Source organism: Adiantum capillus-veneris, chromosome 9, assembly GCF_014529385.1.
Source record: "Adiantum capillus-veneris isolate H3 chromosome 9, ASM1452938v2, whole genome shotgun sequence".
Lineage (NCBI taxonomy): Eukaryota > Viridiplantae > Streptophyta > Polypodiopsida > Polypodiales > Pteridaceae > Adiantum > Adiantum capillus-veneris.
In genome coordinates this window covers 40,322,024-40,347,132 of record NC_140939.1, presented here as the reverse complement: position 1 = coordinate 40,347,132, position 25,109 = coordinate 40,322,024, and the positions used below count along the sequence as shown (strand labels likewise).

The window sequence follows — 25,109 nt, the reverse complement described above, 5'->3', positions numbered from 1 at the left end:
CCCCCACTTGCATTCCCTTCTTCTCAATCACCAATTCTTCTTTCGGGTATCTTTCGTTCTCTTCCTGCAAAGAGGTGAGTCTCTTTGATGTGAGCTTGGGGAAAGTTGGCAATCCTCTTGGCTCTCTTGGCTCTTGAGTTGCTTCTGACTTCCTCCTTCTTCCTCCATCATCTTTTGGACTTCATCTCCCTTGCTTTGAACAATATCTCCTTCTTCAATCAACTTCTTCTCTTCAGTAATTTGTATATCTACAACTTTGATCCCATATTCATCAAGAACATCAAAATTAGGTTGAAAAATTTTAGGTGCTAAAAAATCAGATTCATGCTTTGAAAATTCAAGTTTTGAAACTGCAGGTGCCTAAAAAACTACTGATAACTAAAAAGTGACAGCTTGGGGTTGTTTTAAGTTGGAAACAGTAATAGGTTGTTGAAAACACCATTGAGAATCATCATCACTGAGGTAATCATCAAACTCATCTTCATACTGCTCTAAAATACAGTCACACGCTTCTTGCAACCTTGATATCCGTCGAGCCGTAGAGCATGACTTCCTCTTCTTACCGAGACAAGTACTATGCCACTTGTCTGCATCATCAAGAAGATCAAAAAACCAATCTAGATCCTCTTGAGCATCGCACATGTCTTGATGACATGATGCATCCTAAAAACTTTGCATAATCCGATACAACTCTTTGGACAACTTTGGTATGCAATACTTGACACAAACCTTCTCCTTTTGACAAGGCATACACATGTAAGGACATCGCTTTGCATAGTGCCCATGTTTTTGACAAAGAGAGCACTTCTTCTTCTTCTTTTTCTTCTTTGCCGCCATAAATAAATATCTAAGCGATAGCGAACAACAATGGCCGCATACTAAAATAACCTTTAAAAAACTATATAAAGTTTTGTATTGCATAACTTGCATACTTTCAGGAAACAAAAACTATCTGCAATAGCAAACTGCAATTGCCTGAACTGAATTGCAGTTAACCGCCCAAAAACTGCACATAAACTGTTAAGAACTTGTAGACAACTGAAATTGCACGAAAACCATTTCAGACTCTTAGAACTCTTGTTTTGACCATCCTTTGTGCTCCTTCCACTTTATCCTCATGACTCTACCATCGTAACTTGCTTGTGCCCCTTCTAGGCTCTCTCTTAATCATACTCAAGGCATTAAACCACAGCATAGGATCGCCGAGTGTTATTGCCTCTCATCCCAACACTTGAGAAAGACAATAAGAAACATCTTACACAAGATTCATTCACAAAATCCTTTATATCATGGCATTTTCATACACAAACAAAAATCAGGAAACAATGAGTTAACCTGCATTACTAAATCATGATTGGAATGCAACTACAGAAGGAATCTAAAACTCATAGCACATAGAACCTTCATCCTCTTCCATACACGAGATTCCCATAGGTTCCTCTTCTTCCCATGAAGATACAAGTAGTTACAACTTCCAGGTTCTTGAAAACTGCCCAATATCCAAAAACAAGAATTAAGGTTTAGACTTGAGTGTCTTCATTAAAGTAATGTCGATAGTCTAAGAAGGTATGCCCAAAACACCGTTCAACAATTACTCCCCCTTGGAGAAGCGCTTTTGTCCTCAGAAACAAAGTGAGAATTTTTTCCTTAAGAACACTAACATTTTTTCGAGTGGCACCTTCGTCGGTCTGCCTTTCCACTTGACTAATGATTGATGATGCACATGATGATGCATACATAGATCATGATAGTTAAGAATCTGCTCAAGTTCATGCAGCTAGGTTAGAGGTTCAATGAAATTAGCCAAAATCTATTGGTCAATGACAATATTGTCCCTATGCAAGTGCTTACATAAACTACTTACATGAAATATTGGATGAATGCAAGAGTGTAGAGGTAAGTAGAGTTTGTAATCCACATCTCCAACTCTTTTTGAGTATCTTAAAAGGCCCACAATATCTTGGAGATAATTTAAGTGTTGTCCCAGTCCTTAGACTTTTTGCATGCCCTGGCACACACAAAAATACCTCTTCTCCTTCTATGAAGGTAACTTGCTGACGTTTCCCATCAACATACTTCTTATAATGATCTTATGCTTATAAACAATGTTGACGAGCTAGTCTCAACATTTCCATGTGTCTTGGAGAAAATCCTTGACCTGCTAAAGTTTCCCAATTGCCAACCCCACCGTAATAGGCGACCTAGGTTGAAAACCATACATAAGCATGAAAGGACTAAAAGCGATTGTCAAATGCTTAGCACTATTGTAAGAAAACTCAAGAATAGGGAGACAATCTTCCCAACTTGATTTCTTTTTACTAATGTATGCTTGTAGTATATCCTCAACACTTGATTAACACATTCAATCTGACCATCTGTTTCAAGATGGTTAGCAGTGTTGATGTTGACTTGTGTACCCAATCATTTAAACACAACCCTCCATAAATAATTGTTAAACTTGGGATCACGATCACTCACAATATTGCTAGGAAACCTATACAATTTGTATAGTTTGTCAACAAATAACTTAGCTAACTTTGGTGTCTTAATTGTGGACTTGATGGGAATAAACTTGCAAAGTTTGGTCAACCAGTCTATGACCACCCATACCGACTCATGACCTCATACAATCATTGCCAAATCCACAATGGAATCCATAGAGGTTCTTTTACATTTACCATTAGGAATCTCCAATGGATGCAAGGAGCCTCCTGCTTTCAAGTGCTCCGCTTTATTTACTTAACGTTTTTGGAAATGGAAGACATAGTCTTAAACTTACCCACGTAAACATAGCCAGTAAAATTATTGTTGTATGAGTGCATATTTTTAATTATGCCTGGGTGTTGTGCACTAGGATTTGTCATCAAAAGTCTGTGTCCATCATTAAATAAACTCTTCCCTTTTGGAGTAGGTACCCATCATCTATGGAAAAATTATTCCATCTCTACAACTCATCACTCAAAAGAGGAGAATTGGGTATGGAGGTTGAAGACACACTACCAACATTGGGGTGAGAAGGATCTCTCATTTTCACATGGCTTCACACTTTAAAGTATGTTTCATCGTGCTCATATTTACCCTTGAGAGATTTCAAAAACTCACTACAAAGCTTAGCGAAAAGAAGAAAGTTGGTCTCAGACATATGACTAAGAGCATCAACTACCACATTTTATCGTCCTTTATGATATCGGAGATTTGCACCATACTCTTGAAGAATCTCAATTTACTTGGCCTTTCGACCCTTCGAATTTGTTTGTTGTGTAAACCATTTTATTATTTCATGGTCAAACACAATCTCAAACTAAATTGAATCAAGCTTCTTTCTTTCAAATGCAATTGGATTTCGCTCCTTTAGAAGACGAGGCAAAAGGACTGCTCCAATAGCATGATTACTAGCATCTATTTCTAACATGAATGATTCCAAAGGATCTGTTGTGATGCAAGGTTTTGTTGCATATTTTGTGTGAATAACCTCTTCCACCTCATGTGTCAAACCATGTGAAGAACCTCTTACAACCTTTGTGTAAAGCACAACCACTTGTGTTTATGCATAGGTACCCACATCTTGTGCTCAAGTGTCAAAAGGCTCTGTAATTGTATAAGCCTATATAGAGGCACATTCTGGTGAATAATATCATTTACAGTATACCCTATTCTATTGTGCAATAGTCTCTCTCTCTAGCTCTAGACTAACCTCTCCAAAGCATGCCATTAGCATGAATGGCACACTAACCTATACACCATAGCTTAACAATTGGTATCAGAGCTACGGCTTTTCTCTCAATCATCAAGGTGTTATCTCCATCGACATTCTCTTGTGACGCTAGATCACCTCATCAACAATCTCTCCATCAACAATCCATTGGTTTATGAGCTTCTTTCTTTGATTGCTTTAATCGATTTGTTTTTCTCTTTGCTTTTCAATTTGGGTCTGTTTTATTATCTGCATGTTTTATGCTTTGATTGCGTATATGTGCATCATTTCATGATGTGAGGGTGTGTGTGTTTAAGACAACGAGAGAGATCTTTTAAGAATGCACGTCTCTGTGTGCTGAGAGGAAAGAAGTGTGTGTGTGTGTGTGTTATACAAATAAGAAAGCAAAGAAACAAGAGAAGAGAGGCTTAGAGACAGCTTGCTCTTGGCCATTCTTAGCCCGAGCACCCTCATCCTTTTCAATTGGGTCTTCAACAACACATCCAACAATTGCTTGCTATTGCACTTCAATACTCGACATCAAATCAACACACAACCGAACACCCTTGTGCTCTCAACCACGTCACTGCATACGTTTGTTCTGCAACTTGGGCATCCCAAGTGAATGTGGCATCGCCATGGTTTGAGCAACACCCTCATCTATAGTCCTATGCCCCGCTTCCCCCTCTCTATATAGCGCTCCTCGTCATCACCTACACCTGCAAAATCCAACCCGCCTTGCCCTCTGCAAGTTGTCAGAAGCCACGGCCCACCACCTCAATTTTCTACCGTCTAGACTCTGCCATCGCTTGTGGCCATCAATATAGGCTCAGCTCGTTGCCACTGCATACCCTCTGGCCGATCGCTCTTGAAATCCCACGTGAATGCGGCATCGCAATGGTATGAGCAACACCCTCATCTATAGTCCTGCGCCCCCCCTCCCCCCCCCCCCCCCCCCCCTCTCTGTATAGCGCTCCTCATAATCACCTACACCTGCAAAATCCAACCCGCTTTGCCCTCTGCAAGCTGTCGGAAGCCACTGCCCACCACCTCAATTTTATGGCCTCTAGACTCTACCATCGCTTGCCTCCATCAATAAAGGCTCAGCTCGTTGCCACTGCATACCCTCTGACCCATCGCTCTTGAAATCAACTCCTGCTACTTAAGTCAGAAACCCTACCAGAGCTTCAATTACCTTTGCTTATTATCGCCATCATTGAGTGCACGTCCACCTACAACATGCACCATCTGATCAAACCACTACCTACTGACAACACAACGTGTTTGCTGCTAATCACCCACACTACCGAGCCAGGAGAGCCTTTTCTTTTCGACCCCATCGACAACCCGCCAAACCAACAAATTTCCACGTCAGCATTGCAGCCTTATAAAGTTTCAATCAAACTTGTAAGCTCTTTAGCTTGAGAGCCATTTCCCGCGGATGGCATAACTCAAAACTTAAGCTTTAGCGCGTCATCTTGCAACGCTTTCACCCGAAGGCTTTTAGGGCTCGGTCCTCCAACTCCATCTCGGCCTTGTCCCATGAGCTTCATGCTCCTCCAAAGCTACAAGCCGATAGCACACTCGAGACACTACATGTTATGTATGAAATATTTGTGTACATAAGCACCAAGCACACGGGTTCTAGACACTGCTTATACATCATGTATACGATAAGACCACCTGTGACCCGCACATGCTCACACACAAGCATCACACAAATGATGAGTACCACTATTCCACTGTATGTGTATTTTACCCATCCGCCATGGAGATTGCATCTTTGTCAGAACGGGCCAACAATATGAATGACGAAGATCAACATCAACATGAGAATGATGAAGCAAACATCAACAAACAAGGAAGCTCTTGGCATCCAGCTAAAGGGATGGCAGTTGAGGCTCTTTCTCCACCATATTCAAAATAATTTAAAAAATAAATAAATTAAAAACGCATAACATAAATAATTTGAGGGCTTTTTCCCACACGGTTTTTCCCTCCAGTGTACATATATGTGCATTGTGTCTTTCTTTCCAACAACAACATCATCAACATATTGGCTACAACAACAAAGTACAACAACTTTTGCAGATTTGTGCGGGGAGAAAATACTCCAACAAGCAACAAACCACATGTGCTGAGCATTCTCTCAATTGTACCTTACCCTCTATTTGTGCCAGGGGAGGCTTGTGTGTGCCTACACCCTTTGTGTTTAGGGGAGGCAACTTTATGTTCAAGGGGAGGCTTGCCTCACCCTAGTGTGTTTTTGAAGGGAGCATTGTGTGAGTGATATGAAACCAAAACCCACATAGGGGAGGATTGTTGGGATACGAGGTTTTGTTGCATCTCTTGTGTGAACAACCTCTTCCACCTCATGTGTCAAGCCATGTGAAGAACCTCTTACAACCTTACTCTATTAAAAGAAATATATATATTAAATATATAATATACATATATAAAGATAATACTAATATGACCATCATCAAACCAACATGCCTAATCATTACCTCTTAAGGATAGGATTAAAACATCCTAATTGAAATATTTGGTGGATTTTTAGCCAAACAACAACTGAGTGCAATCAAAATAACATATTTTCAAACTTCTAACGAAGAGTTATGTTCATAGGCTTGATCGAGGTGAGTCATAACATCTTACACAATCTAAACTACAGTAAAAGTGTATTCGTGGGCACATACCAAACTGAGAACCCATTGAAAATCACTTACGTTGACCTACCATTCAAATTTTTCTAATGGTTGAGTGAGTAAAGATAGCCAATAATAAGGTAGGCAACAAGCATGAGGCTAGCAACCATGGAGATGGGAAAAGTTATGTGTTGTTATACTTGGGTTAAAAACTTTTTAAGAGCTTGCACTTCTACACTCTCAAAGTACATGAGTGAGTGAGCATCCTCGATGAGTGTCTTCAATAAGATGGTTTAAGCCCCAATACCATCACAATGAAACCTTCAACAAGTTTATTCTTATGACTATACAAAGTCAAGGTTCAAGAACAAGAGATGCTGCTACCCTCAAAGTGGGTCGAAAGGCAGATCTCTAATGGAAGAGAGAACAACGGAAACAATCTCTCTAGTTGTTAAAAGTTTACAAGCTTTACACTAAAATAAAAAATATCCTCATAATTTGTCTTGTGTGGGTTATAGCAATTAATGCTTTTGTATGGACTCCACGCATGACAATTGTAGTAGGCATTATAAAGGTTAACTCCCATAATCCATCACACAAGCATTCGAACTAAGCATCTTGAAACCATGTATACATGATCTACCAAGGTTTACACCTCTTGTCCAACTATGAATGTTTGGCGCACTTGCACAAAAGTTTAATTGTGCGTACAACACTCCAAATGCAAGGCTATAGAAGAGATGGCTCTTGCAACACGAGGAGCAAGACTAGTTAAATTCAGGAGTGCAAAAGTCCCCCGCATTTACTGTAGACACCAGGATTTCGTTCACTGGGGTCACTCTACCTTCCGTGAACTCCCCACCGTCGCACCTTCCGGTTCTGAGAACTTCTGACCGCCCTCCCCCCCTTCTCTCTCTCTCTACACACGTGGCCAAGTACAAATTATCCTAGCAAAGAGTGTCGTAGACGTCTCCCGCTGCCCCCGCATTGCAAGAAACAGCGATCGACAAGCTCCATGGAAGCTCTGCCCATCCCTACCTCCTTCTATGGCAGTAGTAAGCTAACGCATCACGAAGCATTCTGCAGAAAATCGGCCACCCTAAGCGCGCCTTTCATTTTCGAGAAGAGAGCTCGTAGCGGGCTTGTATTTGCCGCAATCGCACCCCCTGCAAAGCCATCCGAGAATCCAGGTACTGATTATCTTCAAGGACCTGAGGAGGGAGAAATCTCCTTGAAGCCTCCAGGTTTTGGAGATGAGAGCTTCCAGAATGTGCGAGAGGATGTTGATGCTCAAGCAGCCGTGAGGAAGTTCGTTTGGAAAGATCACTGGTACCCAGTTTCTTTGATTGAGGACCTTGACCCCTCTGTACCTACGCCCTTCCAGCTCCTCGGCATTGACCTTGTGCTATGGTGCGACCGTGAAGGGAACTGGAAGGCGTTTCTGGACAAGTGTCCACATCGGCTTGCCCCTTTGTCTGTACGCCATCTTACTGTTTTCCTTTTTTCTGTCTTGATTGCTGGGTGTGAGTGTATTGATAATCATATGGACTTTGTTACATATTGTCTATGATTTACAAATACAGACACAACAGCACACAAAACATGCTGCACACTCATACTTAGAACTATAAGTGCACATGCTGATATACCAAGAAGCATCACACACATGCTTTTGCATTTCACAAAAAGCACAGACACCATGTCAGGTTTCAGGGCACTCAAGAATCCGCATGAAAATAAGAACATTGTTGATATCTATGATGTTTTATGTCAAGGCACTGTATTCACAATATGGATCTTTACAATGTTACCTGGTTCGGGAACTCAGGCAACAGAAAGGACGCTTTTGGACTTGATTTTCAAATTAACGGAATATAAGGGTGGAAAACCATAAAATTAAATGTGTAAATTGTTAAGCTTGTATTACAAAGTGCAACAAATGGATGTATGGATTTGCAATCCTAGGAGTGACAGTCGATGGATATAGGGATTTTGTGCAGTCTTACTAGGATATAGTCCACTGTCAGTTTGTCACAGCCGAGTTCAGACGTTTTCTTAGTAAGTACTGGGTCTAGAATCTGCTCTGTAAGTTCAATGTTCTGATTGAGTTTATGCCTGTCTCAGACCTGCAGGCAAATAATGCCAGATAGTTGGAGCAGTTTTGATAACTAAATACACCAAGAACCATCTGCTGCTGCATCTTCATAGTGCTTTTCCGTCATTTGATTGTGCTATGGGTGCAAAATAAGAATTTCTCTGGCAAATAACAATTTTTTGGGGAAATATTTAGGAGACCTTTGTAGAAGCTTTGAGAGAACAGGTCTACTACTATAGCATAGGCTACATCATAGGCTTGAACCCTTTTTTATCTTGTTGATGGCAGGAAGGAAGAATAGATGAGAATGGATGGCTGCAATGCTCATATCATGGATGGTCTTTCAAGCCTGATGGAAGTTGTGGTTGTATTCCTCAAGCAAATTCTGACGGCCCAGAGGCAAAGGCAGTTTCATCATCAAGAGCATGTGTGGCTTCATTCCCAACTCTTGTATCTCAAGGGATGTTATTTGTCTGGCCAGATGCAAAAGGATGGGACAAGGCTCTTCAAACAGAACCGCCAAAGTAAGTTTGTCTTAATTTTTTGGTTATGTTTAGGTTCTTAGAGTGAAGACTTCTAATTCCTGCTGCTTTTTCCAGGTTACCTTCCGTTTTTGATGGTGATCCTAATTTTTCGACCGTAACAATTCAAAGGGATCTGTATTATGGGTATGATACTTTGATGGAGAATGTTTCAGATCCCTCTCATATTAACTTTGCACACCATAAGGTGATCTTTAGTGGTTTTTACACATGTTCATGCTTTTGATTGATTGAGAGAGAGAGAGAGAGAGAGAGAGAGAGAGAGAGAGAGAGAGAGAGAGAGATTGAATTATCGTCCACGGAGGTCAAATATGACCTATGGGACCAAGAACAAAACATTACAATTGCTTTGTCGAGTTGAGAGTGTGGGATACATATCAGTTAAGGACTGAGGGTCTGTCATGGGATAAAAGAGAGGGAAAGAAAAGGAAAAGGAAAGAACCTAGGGAGGATTAGGTGGGGAGGGGGCTGGTTTGGGAGATGGAAATTCTTGAATGATGGCTTTTCCGCCTTGATAGACCGCCCATTTACCTTCATTACGGGCATCGTGCATCTTCTTGAGTTCGCTTGCCTTAGCCTTGAGCTAATTTACAGTCAGTCCTTCGGCTATCCAAAGCTTTCTTCCTTTGAGAAGGCGGGATTGGCGTAATAGCTTCGTGCGCTCCTCTTTGTCCTTGAATGTGAGGATGCACTGCTTGGGTGGAACACGTCTATGTGTGTTGTTTATCCAAGAAACGTTTTCGGGCTTGATGTGGATGGGTTGAAGAATGTCGTTGAGCTTGGTGATTGCGTCTTTAAGTGTGTCCTCATCGGTGCACCCTGGTGTGTGGAGCCCCCTGATTCTAACTTTAAGACCTAAAGATTCTTGTTTTCTGCATTCTTGTAAGGCCGCGTGTATCGTGGTGTCGATCTTTGTATGTGTCACCTTGTGAACTTCCTTGACCATCTCTGTGAGGGAGGCTTCAACTGTGTTTGTTTTCGCAAGTAGAGCTTGGCTTTCTACTGCGTGTTTGTCCTCAAGCTTATGCACTCGTTGCTAGAGTGTTTCGTTCTCCTTGATGAGCTCTTGAATCCGAGCCTCCAAAGCTGTGATCCGTGCATCTTGGCGGGCACGGGGGTCTTTCCTTGGTGCAGCCGCCATCGCAAGAAAGCTCGTGTATGGGGGTTGGGGTACCAAGGTCCAAAGGAAGCCATTGTCTCTGTCTGCAAGTTTATTCTCAACACAGTGTGCTAGGTTGCTTGGTTCACCACTCGTTTAATGAGAGAGAGACAGAGAGAGAGAGAGAGAGAGAGAGAAAGAGAGAGAGAGAGAGAGAGAGAGAGAGAGAGAGAGAGAGAGAGAGAGAGAGAGAGAGAGAGAGAGAGAGAGAGAGAGAGAGAGAGAGAGAGCGCTCCAAGTCATCATTGAAGAGGACCTTTTGCAGTCGATCTGTAGTTCAAGGTCGTTGAAGCGTGCAGAGGTGCGCCGACTTGGTGCAACAGAGCGACTTGGTGCAGCAGGGCGAAGCAGACTTGATGCAGCAGCGTGAGTAGGGCCGACTTGATGCAGCAGCGCGAGCAAGGCCGACTCTGGCTGGAGTTTGAGTAGGGCCGTTGTATATTCATGCCCCCCCTCCCTCCCCCCCCCCCCCCTCCCCAAGGGCAGCCCCTTGCCCAGGGGTAGGGTTGCGGCTGAAGAGCTATATTAACGTGATTTAAGGGTTGAACTAGGCCAGACAAAATGATGTATATGTGTGTCCTCTGAGTATCCAGGCAAAAGGACAAAAGTGCTGAAAGTAAACCTACCACAAAACATGCGGGTGTGCGTATATGTTATGAGGGGTGAGCGAGATGCAGCTCCGACTCTAATGGGTGTGGAACTATATGCAAAGAGGAGTACTTTAAACAACCATGATATGCAAAGGGATAGCTAGCTCCATCCGATACCAAACGGGAGGTATAGTATGACATGCATAGGTGGTAGGGAGTGAAGTGTCTCCCCCCCCCCCCCCCAACCCCACCCCACACACACACACACACACACACACACACACAGATTGTATCATCGTCCTCAAAGATGAAATACGACGGTTCCTATGTGTAATAGGACTTATTTTGCAAAGTTTTGATAAATATTTTTGTTTAGAGTAAATTTTGTTCATTCTAGCGTTTTTCCATAGTATACGACTTCATTCTAATCGTTCTTGTGAAGTTTCAAATTTTGACCCGGGACACCCCTCGGGAGCCAGTATGGTCAAAATTTGGAAAACTTTTGTATGTAGCAGTTGTAGTCCTCAACACGAGGGAAAATATTGCTTCTCTGTGTTTTTGCTGATTCCTGCATTTCGATGCCCGTTTCAACTCGTAGATTAAAGAAAAAGTGAGAAAATGCTGTTTTAGACTGTTTTTGTGAAAATTGCTGACTTGTAGGTAATTTTTCGGGCAAAGTGAGCAGGATATGGATTTTTTGCATCTCACGACTTTCGAAGAGCTCGATGAGACGAACAAATTCATGTGAGACAGACCCGGTCAAATTCTGAACTGTTTGGGAGTTACGGCTCGCTGAAAATGGCCAGAAATTGTGGACTTTAAAAAAAAAAAAAAGTTTCTAAATTTGCTTACTCGCGAGTGTGGGTTGCGTTTTGTGGTTCTTACGCGTTTGAATGAAGGACGTCTCTTTCCAAACCTATTTTTGGGCCGCTTTGCTAAAGACTAGAGGAAGGACGAAAATAGCCACTTTTTCTCGCGTGAAGAAGACAGCCTGTATACAGATGGAGGCGATTCTACTGTGATGGCGCCTTGTGATTGAGATTGAGAGTGAGAGTGAGATTGAGAGTGAGAGTGAGAGTGCAATTGAGAACTGTGCACAGATTGAGAGTGAGATAGCTCGGGGGTGGTTGGGAGGTTGATACGAGCTACGCTCTTCTTGTACTCGGGAATTGATTTCAATATACATCTCTGATTTCCTGCGTCTACTCTGTGTACTTGCAAATTTCTGTTATTCAGTTGTTGTATTCTCGTGTCTCGTCACACTATGGGACCACATGAAAGTTGAAATGGAAAGAGGAATAGGAACTGGAAGGGGAGGGTGCGCAACGGTCCAAGAACGGGAGGGGGGCCCAAATGGGAACGGGGCCGGAACGGTTGACTAAAGAAATCATATAGGTGTTTTTGGCTTCCAAGTGAAGTGCCCAATGTGATCCCATTATTTAGTTTGGCTTTTAGGTATTTATTTTACTTATTTGTCAAATTCTGGGTAGGGCAATTTACTGAGGTTGCTACATAAGCAACCCCTTGAATTCTGGGTAGGGCAATTTACTGAGGTTGCTACATAAGCAACCCCTTGCCTCCATTGTATACACATTCATTTATTCACTGCCAAGGTTGATTGGTTCAGGAGACCCTCTCTCTCTCTCTCTCTCTCTCTCTCTCTCGTGCTCTCTCCTTGGTCTCTACGCTTCCGCATTGTCGACTTTGACATGGTATCAGAGCCTTGGTGGAGGCGGAGCTGATTAGAGAAGAGAGCTTGAGAAGATCGTCTTGTTGTCAGCAACAATCTCTCCCCTTGTTGTCCCGAGCATATTAAAAAGCTGCCCAACTGGTGCCGGAGGCCGGGATCCCCTCCTTCAGCCTCCTGCAGCGTTTCGAAACGCTGGGCGCCAAGCCCTTTGGTGTCGCCCCCTCTACCTGGCGTGCTTTTTGAAACGGTGCTGCCGGCAGTACCAAAAGGCCCCCTTTGTCGCTAGCGTTTCAGCTCCCGGCAGCCAGTGGCCACGCCATCTTGCTCTCCGGCATCTCAGAATGTTGTCTGGCAGCGGTGTGCAAAGGCAAGACCCACTGTCTGACTGTCTGAAGCGTTGCAAAATGCTCGCATCCTTTAGCCCTGCCGGTGCTCCACTACGAAGCCTCACTTGCCCGCTGGTTCTGAAGGCATAGTTATAGGGAATGACCATTTTCAGGTCCCCGTTCCCCGTTCCCATCCCAATTTCCCGTTCCGGATCCCTGTTCCATGTTTCAAACATGAGTATCCGAAACAGGGAATGGCATTTCATGCATGTTGCCGTTCCCTGTTCCCTGTCTGATTTCCCATTCCCGGTAACTATGTAGACTGAAGGTGCTGCCGCCAGCGTTTTGAAACGCTAGGCCAGCGGACAAGCTTGGCCTCCCCTCTTCCAACCAATGAGCCCAGCGTTTTAAAACGCTATGGGCTGTGAGGTCACCCTTTGGAAGAAGAGGAGGAGGTAAGGCTTTGAGCCCATTGCGGCGATTTTATTGTGGAGCAGTTTGGGAGACGAAGAGGTGAGCAACTTTGGAGTTGAAGAGTTGGATAGCAGAGGGTGCAAAGTAGCTTGGGAATTGCAGACGAGTGGAATGGCTTGGAGTTTATTTATCGTCTTGGTTCGTGCGGCCACCCCTTGGAGTGCAAGAAGGCTTCGCGGATCACCAGATCTTGCAACTTCAACATGGCCCCCCCCTTGCTCGAACTCCGATGACATTGACCAAAACGAACAAGTGGCTATGGAATTTGGAAAGCAGATCAACCATCAAGTTAGCGGCCTATGCATTGTCAAAGTTCTCAAGGAAATCAACAAATTGTTTGGCTTGATATTGTGAAGCCAAAAGCAAATGGACGAGTTTGCTAGAGGACACAGGCACATGCAAGCTTGACAAGGATGGCAGTACCAATACTCATTTAGCTCACGAGGTCCGACAACTCTTGTTATAAATGCGACACGACGCTTTGTTTGGCTCGAGATTTTGAAGCCAAAGACAAAAAAGATTTGATAGAGGAGATCGGCATGGCACATGTGACGGTGGCCACAGTGGCCTCGAGGTCAGATTTCCAGCCAAAGGGCAGTTGCTGCCACTAGCAGACAGAGAAAGGCTTGTGAGTGTCGAGAGGGGGATGGGGACGTGGCAAAACAAGGGACGGGGACAGGCCAGGGGACACGTGTTAAAAAACACTTGGTCTATACTAGACAACACTAAGAGCTCAAGATTACAAAGAAAAAATGGGTTTTGCACTCATAAATACCAAAATATGACATGCAGTAAGAACGCGGCGAGCATGCACCGCGCATGTTGATGTGATGATCAATCATCATACTTAGAGGGAAAAAATTAATGATGTATAAGTGAAGAGTGGATTAGTAGATTCTAGTGGGCAACATTGACATATATATCAAGACTCTGAAAGCCCTAGAAAAAAGGTGTGGGGTCCCCTGTTCGCGTCCCCCCTGCATGTGTCACCAGGGACCCGCGTCTCGGGACGCGTCCCATGTGAGGGACCCCTTTGCGTCGCGTCCCCCAGCCCCATCTCGTGTCCCCCAGTCCCCCATTCCTTCCCTATAAAAAAGGACCACGTCCCCGGGTCCCCTGTTTCTATGGTTTGGACCGGTAGGTCGGAGTTCAATACACATGCATCTAGCAGGAACCAATCAGACGTGTCAAACACTATGGATGAGTGCACCAATCCATTGTTGTTGGTTGGATTATGGACAGGATGTGTTCCATAGTTCATTATCTAGGAGTATTATATTTTGGACGCGATATGTTCATAGTTCACGAATGGGGATTATTGGACGTATTGTGATCTACAGTTCTATAAAGGTAACCGATGCTCAAGATTGCATTCTCAGGTACAACGTTGAGGGTAGTAAATCTGAGGTGTATCAAGCATTACCGGTGTTGCTGGGTTGTCCATGGTAGCTTCTCCATCGACTTGGTCTCACTATTGATGTCCACTATGAGATGCAGAGAGGGTGTTAGAGCTTTGGCATCCCAAGTGCAATGTGATCCCATTATTTAGTTTGGCTCTTAGGTATTTATTTTACTTATTTGTCAAAGTCTGGGTAGAGCAATTTTGAATTTATTGAGGTTGCTATATAAGCAACCCCTTCCCTCCATTGTATACACATTCACTTATTCATTGCCAAGGTTGATTGGTTTAGGAGACTCTCTCTCTCTCTCTCTCTCTCTCTCTCTCTCTCCTTCTTCTCTCTGTCGTGCTCACTCTCCTTGGTCTCTATGCTTCTGCATCGTCGACTTTTGACAATAGGTTGTATGTATTATAAGCTCATATGTTAGTGGCAAACTATAAGCTAAGCTTTTGAATTCGACCACTCTAATTAGAACCATATTTCTGCGGGAGTGATGTGGGTCTGCCAGGTGACATGCTGCTTGCCGATTCTCTGAGGCGATTGCTTGGATTCTATGACGCATTGGTAAATCATCTTGAAATTTGAGCTTGCTTGGTCGTGGGTGGTACGTCAGGTTGTGGAATTATGCTCGTTTGCAGAGGCAAGAGCCTTTTGCATACGTAAAAGTTAAGGGACAGGTTGCAAGATGCTATGGTGAAGTTCAAGAAACTATCCACCTATGGATGCAAAGTGGATGGAAGAGCATGAACTGTCAGAGTCACCAAATGTATTGCAGCTTTACCTTGAGGCCTTTGGGTTACAGCCTACGTATGCCCCAACCCAATGTTTGCAAAGGAGGGGTAATGATAGAGCTAGCACATCAAATGTACTCATGGATTCAGTGCAAGAGCAGTGTACAGTTTGACAAAAGTATGAAGGCCTCATTAAGTCATTTGTATCTATGTATGTTACGACCTTTCTTGCGGATACATGCGATGATAAAAGAGTGTTGATAGCACAAGATCATCAGTGGCGTGTATTTATGGTATGCAATCGAGGACGTTTGCGATTTCAAGAGGGGGGTATGTCACGAGGACGTGGCAATTGCTAACCTTAGTTGTTGGTTTCTTCCAATGATTTTTGTTTTATTTTTGAGACCCTCTTTTTGAAGTTGCAAATGGTCGGACATTGTATGGCCAATGTGAACGGTAGTTTCACCCGCAGACGGGAAGTTGGTCGGCACTGGAATTCGTACAGTAAGAGGATGTCTAGGCTCAGAGCAAGATCATACAGGTCCCCCCCGTCGCACTTAGCAAGTTGGTGGATACTAGGAAGTGAACTCAATAAAGGCATAAAGTCAAGGTGGGATCACCAACAGAAAGTATCCGACAGTTGGGCCACATTGTACTTTTGGATGCGGTCCCAATGAGGATAGATGGTCAGAAGACCAGCGAGAGCCCGACGGAAGCATCTCCTAAAAATTAGGGAACTGCTATTTTGGGCTGTGAAATGTGTTCGCGTCATTACCTTTGGTATGACCAAGGGAACATTTTAGTACTCTGCTGCAAAGTAAACTGATGCATAAGTTGAGAGATTTTTAAGCAGGAAACCCAATGCGGGGAAATTGCATGTATGAGTGCCAAGTGGCACTTTGTGGTCAATTTACCAAGTCTGGGAGAACAGAACCCGTAACTGACTTTTGAGAGCAGTCTTGGAGGCTGTTAACTTGGATTTTCAGCCATTTCTCTCCATTTTTGAGCTTCCCATGACTTTGCCTAGGTCCAAGGAGCTCATTTTCAGCATTGGAAGGCATCAGATGCGTGTTTACAGGGCTGTTTTGCTGCGTTTTCAGCGATACGCAGGTTTTGGCAGCCATGGAAATCTTCCTCTTTTTGCATCTATTTGTTCACAGATGCATTACAGGTCAAGGGCAGAAGAGGGGACGCTCGATTTATGCTGGGAGGATGCTTCATTGAGAGCCTGTCACAGGTTAAGAGCTATGGAGTGCTTTCTTTCCCTCTATGTACAGTATGGTGACGGGAGTGATGCCCCGCACGCTACATACTGCTCTCTCTTTCTCCCCTACGTGCAGTTATGTGATGCCCCACAAGAGGGCTACTCATTTGACTGATGTACAGTTGTGTGGGTTCATGCTTTTGTGCTGAGGCAAGAGCCTCCTTGAGCAGGAACAGGGGTAGCTAACTGCTGCTCCAAAGCAGGCACTGGTGAGGGTCATAACCTCACCGTACAGGTGCAAAATCAGCGCTGTGTATGCGCTGTAATTTGACTGTTTTTCAGCCATACGGACGCCAGGATCATTGGGAATCGTGCCCCACTGGCAAAGGACAGTTAGGGGACTGTTTGGGGTTGAAAACAGGGCAAAAACCAGTAAATACAGCGTGCTGAATTTACTGTTTTTGGACAGGAATCAGAGGGTATACGACAGTGCAAGCGAGTTCCAGCAGGGGAATTGGTTTCGCGCAAGTTTTGGGGCTGTTATGTTGCCGAAATTTGGCCAAATCAAATGGTATCTAGGTGGATACACGTGAAGGATTCCCAGGACCTTACCTTGTAATTTACCCTCCTAAAGAATAAAGAAATACCGAAAGGGGCGCCAATTTTGGGGCCTACAGGTTGTCGGCGTCTGCTCGGAGCATTCTAGCTTCCGAGCCGTGTGTGTATTCAAGTGTTAACTCCCGTCGCAGGTTCTCTTTGCAAAGTGCTCTGTGTGTGTGTTTAAAGTAAAGAATTTCGGGTGAAAGCCAACGCCTACCGCCCTACGGGCCGGTTTCACCCTCTCTCAGCAAGACCCTCCCCAAGCCATCTTGGTGAGGCCACATCGCCATCAAGCCATCTATCCCTTGGCATTTCCCAAGCTTCAGCCATCGCCAGCAACCCCCTTTCTTGGCGTTTTCCCCACCTTAGCCTATCGCCATCAAGCCCAGCCAATAGCGTTTTTGACTCAGCGATCTCAGCCAACCCTTAGCGTTTTTACTAACGCTAGCAAGGCCTGCAGAATCTCAGCGTTTTCAGCCACCAAAACGCAGCTTCAGCCCACAGCAAGGCAGCGTTTTCAGCCCTCGACCTCAGCCCCAAAAACGCAGATTGACCAGTGCAATAACCCAACGTTTTTGTCAGCTATATGAACCTCTTCAAATCAGAGAATTTCAGCCATAAAAACAGCAGTAAAACAGGGATTTTCAGCCATAAGAAAACAGCCCAAAATCTTCCAGATCCTCAGCAATTCCCCCCTTTGTGGACAACAGATAGAAGAGGACCAAAAACAGCCCTAAAGTCATCATCGTCGTCATCGACCTAGTCCCCGTTGCAGTCCATGCATCATCATTGTACACCTGTGTGCAATCAAAGTTAGACCACTCTCGCCGACGAGAGTGGGGCCTTCGGAGGAGGGTTTTACAACCTCTCGAGTGTCGTATCTCTTTTCTCTCCTTCTCTCGGTCTCATTCACTTGCACGCACAATATCCACTCACTTTGTTCGTGATCATAGCACTCTCCATAAGACGGAAGGTTCTCTCCTTCCCTAAGAACTAAAAGGAACCTTGAGCAAATAAAGATCACTAATCTTGAGAAAATACAACATTCATTCCGCTGCACCTTACATTGGTATCAGAGCTTTGGAAATGTTCTGCATTACTCAAGGAAAGAACCACAAGAACCACAAGAATTTTTTTGCTTGTTGCGGTCGCACGAACCCAAGTTTACTTGGGCGTGTCGATTCCTAATCGTGTTTTGTTGAAGAGTGACAGGAATCCCAAGAAAGAAGGGCTTGTCCAGCCTCTCATTGAGAGCGGAACGTGCACTTAGCGGCCGGCCAATCGACGTGAGGTGGGAAAAAGCAACCTTGGTGTGAGTGCAAGGCCGCCAAGGGGTGTGCCCGTGGAAAAGAGTAGAATTCGGGTGAAGAGAAGATCCTTCTCAAACGCGATTTGCAAGCGAAAGAAAACCTCAAGAACCTCAAGAACCTCAAGACCCTCAAGAACCCAAGAATCCAAGAACCAAGACCTTCAAGAACCCAAGTTCCTCGTGAACTTAAGAACCAAAGATCCTAGTGCATGGTCGTCACCCGAAGTGGAATGGATACTTCGCATACAGGTCATGAGTATGAGAGAGGCGACAAAGGATTCTCCCCACCAGGAGATTTTTCCAACCCTCCCCCTTCGCCATCATCTCCATAGGAGTTGTTCTAACTCCTATGGAGATGATGGTCGAGTCAATGATGGACATGATGCTGGTACAACAAGAAGCGACTCGCGTCACTTTGGAGGCGAATCGCGTTGCGTTGGCAGAACAAGAAACCAATCGCCTTGCTTTCGAACGCGAGCGCGATGAACGAAATGAACGAAAAGCAGAAAGGGACGCCGAGCGTGAAGCTCAAAGGGAGCTACGCACTCAAGAATTTATTTTCCACGTGCTAGCCTCGAAGACCGAACCACCCAAAGATCGTCAAGTGGCGCAAGCCACGACACGGATTCCAACCATCCAGTCCCAGAGAAGTTGACTTTCAGTAAGTATGACGGTAAGATGGATGCTACAGTTATTCATTCTTGGTTGCATTAATTTAATGCTTATTTTGCGACAACTAAGAAGACAAGAAATAGCAAGGTTTTGACGGCAGCTATGTACCTTGCCGGTGATGCCATCAATTGGTACCACGCATGGCAAGAGGCACAGCTAGCCGCACACCTAGAGGCAGCCGACGGATTCACGCCCCTTTCCTTCGATTGGGCTGATTTCCAAGACAAGCTTAAGGCACGGTTTATGCCACCTCAGTACCTCGCACGATTGGCGCTCTCTTAAGCAAAATGGTATGCCAGTCATGTCTTTTTCTAATTTTGTTTTGCAGCTAGGCACTCAAATTACGAAAATCGGATGATGAGCGCAAAGAGGCTTTTCTCTTTGGCTTGGACGAGTATATCAAGTACGATGTCGAGGTACTCGATCCAATCGATCTCAACAAGGCGGTAGCGATTGCTCTCGCATAGGAGATGAAGCACAACAAGGGAAAGCCGAAGGAGAACAAGACTTCCACATGTACCTCGTAGACTTCTCAGAACCCTCAGAGCGGTAAGAATGGTAAGAATGATAACTCTACTAACCAATCTTCCAACAGTCTCTCATCAAAGAATTCTTCCAATGAATCTAAGGGTAAGGCTAACACAATTGCTAAACCTAAGCTTACTCCAGATGAAAGGTAGCACAAGGAATTGTAGGAGGATACATCACTTCGGAAGAACAAAGCACTTATTCCAAGGAAGGTCGTTGTTTTCATTGTCATATTAAGGGTCACATAAAAAGAACATGTCCTAAGCTTGAATCGAATGAATCTAAAGAACCCACAACACCCACTTCCTCTGTCAATGCAATGAATGATAACACGAGAGTGCCCCAAGTTTCTCAGGACCCTCCCATTGATGAATCTCTCATTAAATGTTATGGTCGTACGTCGGGGCACCGTTTTGTCATATTGTTTGACCCTGGTAGTATGCATGATGTGATCAGTTGCTCTCTTGTTGAGAGAGCCCGCCTCGAAGTTAGTCCGAGATCTCCTATCGAGGTCTCTGGATTTCGTCCCGGTATGGACGCTCTCATCACGGAGGAGTGCCTTGATGTGTTGTTTGCAATTCAACAGATTGCCTTCACTAGAAGATTTGTTGTTTCTCCTCTCTCAGGATGTGATATGATTTTGGGCATTCGATGGTTTCGTGAGACTAATGCTGTCATTGATTTTGAGGCTAACACTTTTAACTCTCAATGCCAAAAGTGATTCTCCTACTGTCTTTCATGGAGAGGACATTGCTCCTTCTCCATCTCTCATTGCTAATATGTAGGACAAGATTGAAAGGATTCAGGAAAAGGAGACTCTGACAGTCTCTCTTTCTCCACAGCATGACACACAGAATTTGCATGATTATGAGAAGCATGATGATTTGAATGATAATGATGTGCATGATGATTTGGATGATAAAGACAAGCATGATGATTTGAATGATAATGATTTGCATGATGGTTTGGATGACAATGACAAGCATGATGATTGGTATGATCAAGATGTGATTTCTCCCAAGCATGATGAGTTGCATGAAGAAGATGTGATTGTTCACAAGGATGATGTATTAGTGGATGCTTTTTCTAGTGAAACTAATCTCGTTGTAGATTCGATCAATCACGAAGAACCGATCTTGACTTTCGAGTCGAGGTCCAAAGAACCCCCACAAGACAATTCGATCATTCAGGAAGAAGCGATCTTGGCTCTCAAGCCTTGGTCCAAAGAACCCTTACAGGAAGTATTATGTGTTCGCATGATTGATACACACGCATTGTTCGAATGCTTCATTCGTGATTGTTTCTTGTATTTTAGTCAGCATCGTTAGGTGATCCCTTTTCCTAGGCCTGACATATTGTATGCTGAGCACGTTTCTCTCATGGATAAGCACGAATGTATGCGGATTGTTCATGAAAAGCTGAAAGGTATGTATGTAAGGAAGTCACATTCCATGTCTCTTCCTTGGCATGACACAGTACCCGAAAGAGCACATGAAAGTGTGAGCACCAAGCATGGGCATTTCCGTTGTGAATTGCCACAGTTGATTGCTCTAGATCTTAAGAGAAAGATTCGAGCGCATTGTTTGCTTGTGTTTGATGAACGGGTTGTCACTCCGTCTCTATGTTCATCGACATTGCATATACAGTCTTTAGAGAAGACAAGGATTTTTTCCTTCACTTTACATGGAATGGGTATGTTCATGGTTTTGTGTTGGAGATGGTTTCAGGAATTTTCCGCCATGGAGATTCTTGAAGACGGAAGAAGCCGGTCTCTAGACGAAGTTGAAGCATCGAAGGAGCCACAGAAGACTTTGTGTCACTTTCGGCGCGGCCCAAAGAAGCAAGCGTTACAGACCTTTATGAAGTTCAAGTACCGCACAACCCACACATCAGAGTGGGCCGGCGAAGAGTCCCTTCTAGGATTCTGGATGCTGTTGGCGATCTCCCTCGACGCCATACAGTTCGGTACCAGTACCTCACTTTGAAAAGGAGGGGATGCCACGTGACACATCCCAACCCTATGTGTCCGTGGACAAGCTACACCATAACAGGGTTTCCGTCAGTCAAGTCGGTTTAGATTAGAAGTGATCTGGCACTTTTGTGAGTCTATTCGTAGACCGTGCATGCCCAGTCACTCAGTGTAGATGCATATCCTCTTGTTGCACATTGCATAAGCATAATCATTTCCATCAGATTCCATCAGAGTCAGTTTGGGAATTTTTCAAGTGACTTTATCCTATTTTTCCCTATTTATGACATTTTTCACTTATTTATTAAGTGACTTTTGTTGGGAACTCAGTAGGGCAAATTGGGTAAGTTAATATATAAGCAAACCCAAGTTAGCACAATAGGGCAGATGAGCAAGGAGCACAGCAGGCTACCAAGCAACATGTGTTCCTTCCCTCTCTCAGCAAGACCCTCCCCAAGCCATCTTGGTGAGGCCACATCGCCATCAAGCCATCTATCCCTTGGCGTTTCCCAAGCTTCAGCCATCGCCAGCAACCCCCTTTCTTGGCGTTTTCCCCACCTCAGCCTATTGCCATCAAGCCCAGCCAATAGCGTTTTTGACTCAGCGATCTCAGCCAACCCTCAACGGTTTTACTAACGCTAGCAAGGCCTGCAGAATCTCAGCGTTTTCAGCCACCAAAACGCAGCTTTAGCCCACAGCAAGGCAGCGTTTTCAGCCCTCGACCTCAGCCCCAAAAACGCAGATTGACCAGTGCAATAACCTAGCGTTTTTGTCAGCTATATGAACCTCTTCAAATCAGAGAATTTCAGCCATAAAAACAGCAGTAAAACAGGGATTTTCAGCCATAAGAAAACAGCCCAAGATCTTCCAGATCCTCAACAATTCCCCCCTTTGAGGACAGCAGATAGAAGAGGACCAAAAACAGCCCTAAAGTCATCATCGTCGTCATCGACCTAGTCCCCGTTGCATCAGTCCATGCATTATCATTGTACACCTTTGTGCAATCAAAGTTAGACCCCTCTCGCCGACGAGAGTGGGGCCTTCGGAGGAGGGTTTTACAACCTCTCGGGTGTCGTATCTCTTTTCTCTCCTTCTCTCGGTCTCATTCACTTGCATGCACAATATCCACTCACTTTGTTCGTGATCATACTAATCTTGAGCAAATACAACATTCATTCCGCTGCACCCTACACCGACGCACTAGACATGATATGTCTAACACTTGTACAAAATGACAGTCACATCACAGGACATCACATGACAAATTACAAACAAATCCATTTTAAATCTCAGACCATGACCATCGGCAAGGTATTTAGTAACCGTATCTAGATCCATTCCGGACCTCACTGATGCCCAATTAACTAATCCTTATTGCAATCATGTCTATAGAGATTTATGAGGCCGAAATCCTACAGTCATTTTGTCTTTCAGTTCCTGCACTCAAACAAGTCAAGTACAAATCAATCATATTCATTTTTGGGAATTCCTGTCATAAAGTTATACAACAGAATACTACTCAACCTATTAGTATCCTTGAAACCCAAAGGCGACATCATTGACTCTATTCAAAATCGGGGTAATCTGTTGACAAAAGAGCGGAGTGAGCCCCCTCTTGTGCAAACCCGTTGTACTAGATTCACCCTCGCTGAATTCGGGGTTATATCGGAGTAGACTTATGCTAAACCGAATGCTTCAAGGTAAAGTTCTAAAATCTGAGGAGTGTCTGCTAGGTCCTCCTCCTCCATCCACTTCGCATCCAATGCAGGATAGTTCTTGAATTTAAACAAGAACCGCCTAATCGCTTTACCTTTTATCTTTTTGTCCTTGTGTGCCAAAATTTATTCTGGAACGAGTATCTCCTCGCTTTCCTCCACTACGGATTGCTCATCAGGCTCCCCATCATTGGGCATATCGCCTTTAAAAGGCTTCAATAGACTCACATGAAATGCATTGTGAATCTTCCAAGTATCGGGCAGCTTGAGTCTAAAGGAGACGTCATTTATCTTTTCTTTTATCTGGAAAGGGCCATAATACCTCCTATTGAGCTTTGGGAAAAGCCGCTTCTTTCCTTTTATTCTTAGGCGTGCCTTATCAAAACGTAAGAGCACCCAATTGTCTTTCTTCAATTTCAAATCTCGTCGATGTCGATCTACTGCCTTCAACTGTCGTTCTTGAGATTTCGCTAAAGCCTCCCGTACCTTGGCAAAAGCAGTATCCAAGTCCCTCATGTACTGGTCGGCTTCAAAAATGTTATCTTTAGTGCTAAGAAAGGGTGGAACCTTTGGAGCACCTTCAATGATCTCAAATGGCGCCTTCCCCGTCGAAGAGTGGATTGTGTTATTGTAGGCAAATTCCACCAAAGGCAATTTTTTTCCCATTGAGTCTTTAGAACAACTGAATTTGCAATCTGAGATTGCCCATCTGTTCTGTTTGCGGGTGGAATGATGATGAGAACTGTAACCGTGTGCCAATGTTCTCCCAAATAGCCCTCCAAAACAAACTCGTGAATCGGGGATCTTTGTCGGAGACTATTGTCTCAGGCATGCCTTGTAGTCGAAAAATCTGTGCAATGAACAGTCTTGCTAAATGATCCGGCTTGATTGTTTTCTTCACTGGAATGAAGTGAGCTTGCTTGCTAAATCTATCGATGACAGTCCAAATGCCATCATGTCCACTCTGTGTCTTTGGGAGATAAAAAATGAACTCCATTGCAATACTTTCCTAGGGGCGGGTGGGAATGGGTAAAGGCTGTAGTAATTCCTGTCACAAAGTGATAACGTGGCGGACAACAGAAACCCTAATTTCTACTGGAAACCCTAAAATTCTTGCAAATCCTAATTTTTGTCAGAAACCCTAATTTCCGGAAATCGAAGAGGCTAATTTTTTTTTTAAAAAAAAATGATGAGCGACGCGAATTTTGCTTTAAAAAAAAAAAAGAAGAGAAAAAGACTCTCTAAGAGAGAGAGAACCGATGCTTTTTATTTTAAAAGCTTTTGGGGCTTTGTTCTTGGGCATCCCTTGTAATCTTTAAATTAGTGGTGAGGGCCTCACTTCTCAGAGCATCTGGACGCAGAGTCTGAGAGTGAAACCCTAGCCACTCTCTTGTACTATGATGATTGATTAATACAAAAAGAAATACCGAAAGGGGCACCAGTCTTTGGGGCCAATATCTCTAGGCACGGAACTCCGCTGGCCAGTGCAAATCTATTGTGATCTGTGAATTGTTTTGAAGTGGTTATTTGGTGTTGTCGCGATTGATGTTTGACTTGGAGTATCCAAGTCTGTTACAGTGGTATCAGAGCATGGCCGATTTCTCTCCTTCTACGAGAAATCCGATCCCCGATTTTTTTTTCCGCGGCACCTATGGCTTCAGGCAATGATCAGTCGACTCCCTCTACATTTGGAGATGCGGGCAGGGATCACAACGAACATTCCGACAGAGAGTATGGCCCGCCTTGGCCTACTTAGGCGGAGT

At 44.1% G+C, this 25,109-nt stretch overlaps 1 protein-coding gene across 1 annotated transcript in view; it reads left to right on the top strand.

Moving 5' to 3' along the window:
• The first annotated feature begins 7,224 nt into the window (after positions 1-7,224).
• Positions 7,225-25,109, top strand: part of ACD1 (Pheophorbide a oxygenase family protein with Rieske 2Fe-2S domain-containing protein) — a 35,647-nt gene continuing 17,762 nt past the window's right edge. Inside the window, exons 1-3 of the mRNA XM_086519632.1 lie at positions 7,225-7,819; positions 8,726-8,961; positions 9,037-9,166. Of these exons, the coding sequence (XP_086375758.1) occupies positions 7,358-7,819; positions 8,726-8,961; positions 9,037-9,166 (828 nt within the window). The 5' untranslated portion in view covers positions 7,225-7,357. The remainder of the gene's footprint in view (positions 7,820-8,725; positions 8,962-9,036; positions 9,167-25,109) is intronic.